General features: G+C 63.9%; 1 protein-coding gene across 1 annotated transcript in view; it reads right to left on the minus strand.

The window, feature by feature from the left end:
- Positions 1 to 1,200: 1,200 nt before the first annotated feature.
- Positions 1,201 to 3,056, minus strand: part of PYCR1 (pyrroline-5-carboxylate reductase 1) — a 3,800-nt gene continuing 1,944 nt past the window's right edge. The window contains exons 5-7 of the mRNA XM_005883647.2: positions 2,800 to 2,965; positions 2,460 to 2,623; positions 1,201 to 1,978 (exon numbers count right to left, since the gene is read on the minus strand). Of these exons, the coding sequence (XP_005883709.1) occupies positions 1,813 to 1,978; positions 2,460 to 2,623; positions 2,800 to 2,965 (496 nt within the window). The 3' untranslated portion in view covers positions 1,201 to 1,812. The remainder of the gene's footprint in view (positions 1,979 to 2,459; positions 2,624 to 2,799; positions 2,966 to 3,056) is intronic.

Raw genomic sequence — 3,056 nt, forward strand, 5'->3', positions numbered from 1 at the left:
CCCACTCCCACACGCGCGCCAGCCCGCACAGGCCTCTCGAGGCCACCCTGGCAGACTGGGAGCGGGCGCAGTCATGCTCCTTGCGTTTTCTGTTGTGCATTTTCTTCCGTTTTTCTGGTTTCTCCTCTTTCCCCTTGTCCCCTAAGTGCCTCGTCCGCCCACCCACGTGCGCTGGGCCTTGGTTCTAAGTGGGCCCAGGGGCAGGAGAGAACTGGAGAGGACAGGCATGCGGCTCTGTGATTGGCAGCGCCCCTAATCACCCCCCGGGGACAGCGCCTCTCCGCACCACCTACAGAGCGCTCAGCTGGGTGTGTGTGTGGGCGTGTCAGCCTCTGAGGCCACAGGCCTCCTCTTGTCTCTATGCTCTGTAACTGTTTGTTATTGTAATCAAAGGGTGAGCCCTCCTGATCCCATAAGGGTTCTGACCCTCAGCAGCTTGGGAGCCTCCCCTGGGAGTTAATTTCATGTGTCAACTTGACTGGGACCCGGGATGCCCAAATATCTGGTCCAATATACTGCCTGTTTCTGTGAGGGTGTTTTTGCACGAGATTAACATGAACTCTAGACTTGGACAGCTCACCCTCTGTAATGTGGGTGGGCCTCCTCCAAGCAATAGAAGCCCAAAGAGACTGACCGGCCCTGGAGAATTCTGCCTTCAGACTCACCAGCAACATGGGCTCTCCCTGCCTGAGGGCCTGTGAACTGGACCGTCAGCTGTCTGGTATCCAGCCTGCTGGCCACCCTGCAGGGTGGACTTGCTAGCCACTTCCTTATAACCACCTCTGTATATGTTCTAACATCTATTTTTCCTGCTTTTCTGGAGAAACCCTAATGCAGCTAGCTCCCTAAGGGCCACCTGCCCCACCTGCTCTTGCCTGGGTAAATTGGGGAGACACGTGCCCCCGTTAAGTCAGGAGGCATGGAGGATGCAGAAGCTGGGGCCCGCTCCGCCCGCCGCCCCCCCCACCACGCCCAGCCAATGGTACCAACTTCCATCACACTTCTAGTGATGGCGGCCCGAGGCGCTGACCCTTCCTCTGCCCCCTGGGAGCCTCCCCTCCCCCCACCCACAGCCGGGCTACCTGGGGAGCAAGGGCTCTAGGCCATAGGCTACTGGCTCAGCCTCTGACATCACACCCGGTTGCCATGACGCCCTGGGCAGCTGGGACAACCCTCCACACGTGGTGACAAAGTTAGAAGTTAGGGCTGGAAACCAGTTTATTGAACCTAAAAGGCCAGGAGGGGGAGACAGTGGCCTGAGTGCTCCGGGGACCTGGACGGCCACCTGCCCGAGGAGCCCTTTTCTCAGGTGTCAAGTGGGAGCAAGGGGCAGCTGGCAGCCGGCCAAGAACCGAGGTCCCTCCTCTGAGGTCAGGATGCTGGTCCCCCCAACACCGAGGGAGGTGTCCGTGGGCGAGGAGGTTGGGGAAGTGGCAGGCATGGGAGGGGGCTCTCTCCATGGCTGGGCCTTCAGGGCGGGGAACCTTGACCTCTGTGCTTAGGAAGGGGCCAAGCCCCAGGACAGCTGACCCTGGGAGCTGAACCCCTTCTGAGCTGGGAGCAGAGGAAGGAGGAGGTTGCACTCAGAGTCCACCCCACTTCTGGGCCAGGAAGCGCTCAGGGAGGCTCCCACTGGGAAGTGATGTATCCCCCCTGGCTATGACCCTGCTTGGCCCAAGTTGACCAGAGCCATGGGCAGGCCACCATGCGGACAGGACACCCTATGTGGCCTGGGCCTAGAGACGCCCAGCGAAGGAGCTCCAAGCCCAGGAGAGGGAAGGCAGAGGGCAGCCCGGTGCACAGGCGGGACCCTCAGTCCTTCTTGCCCGCCGGGGCCACACTGCGGGGGAGCAGCTTGGAGTGGCCCGAAGCGGCCGGCGCGGCCCCCGGAGGAGAGTCCAGCTTCACCCTGTCCAGGACGGTCTTCTTAATGGCAGCGGGCGAGACCTTCTCCTGGTCGGCCATGGACTGCAGCTCCCTGGAGGGGCAGAGAGGGGGGTTGAGTACCGGGACCCGCCTCCTCCGAGCCCAGGTGTCCACGAGGGAGGAGGGAGCAAGGCCCACAGCCCAGGGACAGTGATGCCGAGCCTAGACTCCGGACTCCGGACTCCGTGCCGCTCTGGCTTCCTGTCAGCGGTCAAGCCGGTGCTGGCGCCAGGTCCCGCTGGTCTAACCTGCTAATCTCCCCAGCCAGGCCCGGAGGAGGGTTATCACCAGCCCACAGAGGCTCCCCAGCAGGACAACGGGGAAGGCACGGTAAACCGCACCCCAGAGAACCTCAGGGCTCCCTGTGCCGTGCCCACCACCAGGCCAGAGCTCGATACACATCTGCTGAGTGAGGGGCTGAGCAGACTCGAATGTTAGCGGCTGAGCCAGCAGCCCATGGCCAAGAGCTTCCCAGATCAGCAGGCTGTGGGTGCGGGGTGGGCTGGGAGTGGGGGGCAGGCGGCGGGGCCCACCGGGTGCGGATGCAGGAGGCCTCCACCGCATTGATGAGCAGGGAGCGGAAGCCCCCGCTCTCCAGCACGTGCAGGGCGTGGATGGTGGCGCCTCCGGGGGAGCAGACGTTGTCCTTGAGCTGCCCTGGGTGCTGCTCCGAGTCCAGCAGCATCTTGGCAGCACCCTGCGTGGGGGAGACGAGAGAGGATGTCGGCTGTGGGGCGCCCACCCACATCCGCACGACACGGCCCCCAGCCCCGCCACCAAGGCACCCGCTGACGACCTGCCCCTCCGTTCCAGGGCACTAGCCTCATGCCCAGTAAGGAGTGGCCCCACCAGAGGGTCAGGGACGATACTGACCAGCAGAGCCTGAGCCCCGAGGCGGACTGCCAGGCGCCTGGGAAGCCCCATCTTCACACCCCCGTCAGCCAGGGCATCGAGGGCTGTGAACGCCTGCGGGGAGAGGGCGCCTAAGCCAGGGTCCCAGGCGAATTCTGCTCCGGGCAGTGGTTGTCCAGCAGCTCTGCCCGAAGTGGCCAGAGCAGGGAGGAGGGGCAGGACCGGAGCAGGGAGCAGGGAGGAGGGGCAGGACCGGAGCAGGGAGCAGGGAGGGGGGA

The sequence above is a fragment of the Myotis brandtii genome, unplaced genomic scaffold (genome assembly GCF_000412655.1).
Source record: "Myotis brandtii unplaced genomic scaffold, ASM41265v1 scaffold797, whole genome shotgun sequence".
NCBI classification, from domain to species: Eukaryota; Metazoa; Chordata; class Mammalia; order Chiroptera; family Vespertilionidae; genus Myotis; species Myotis brandtii.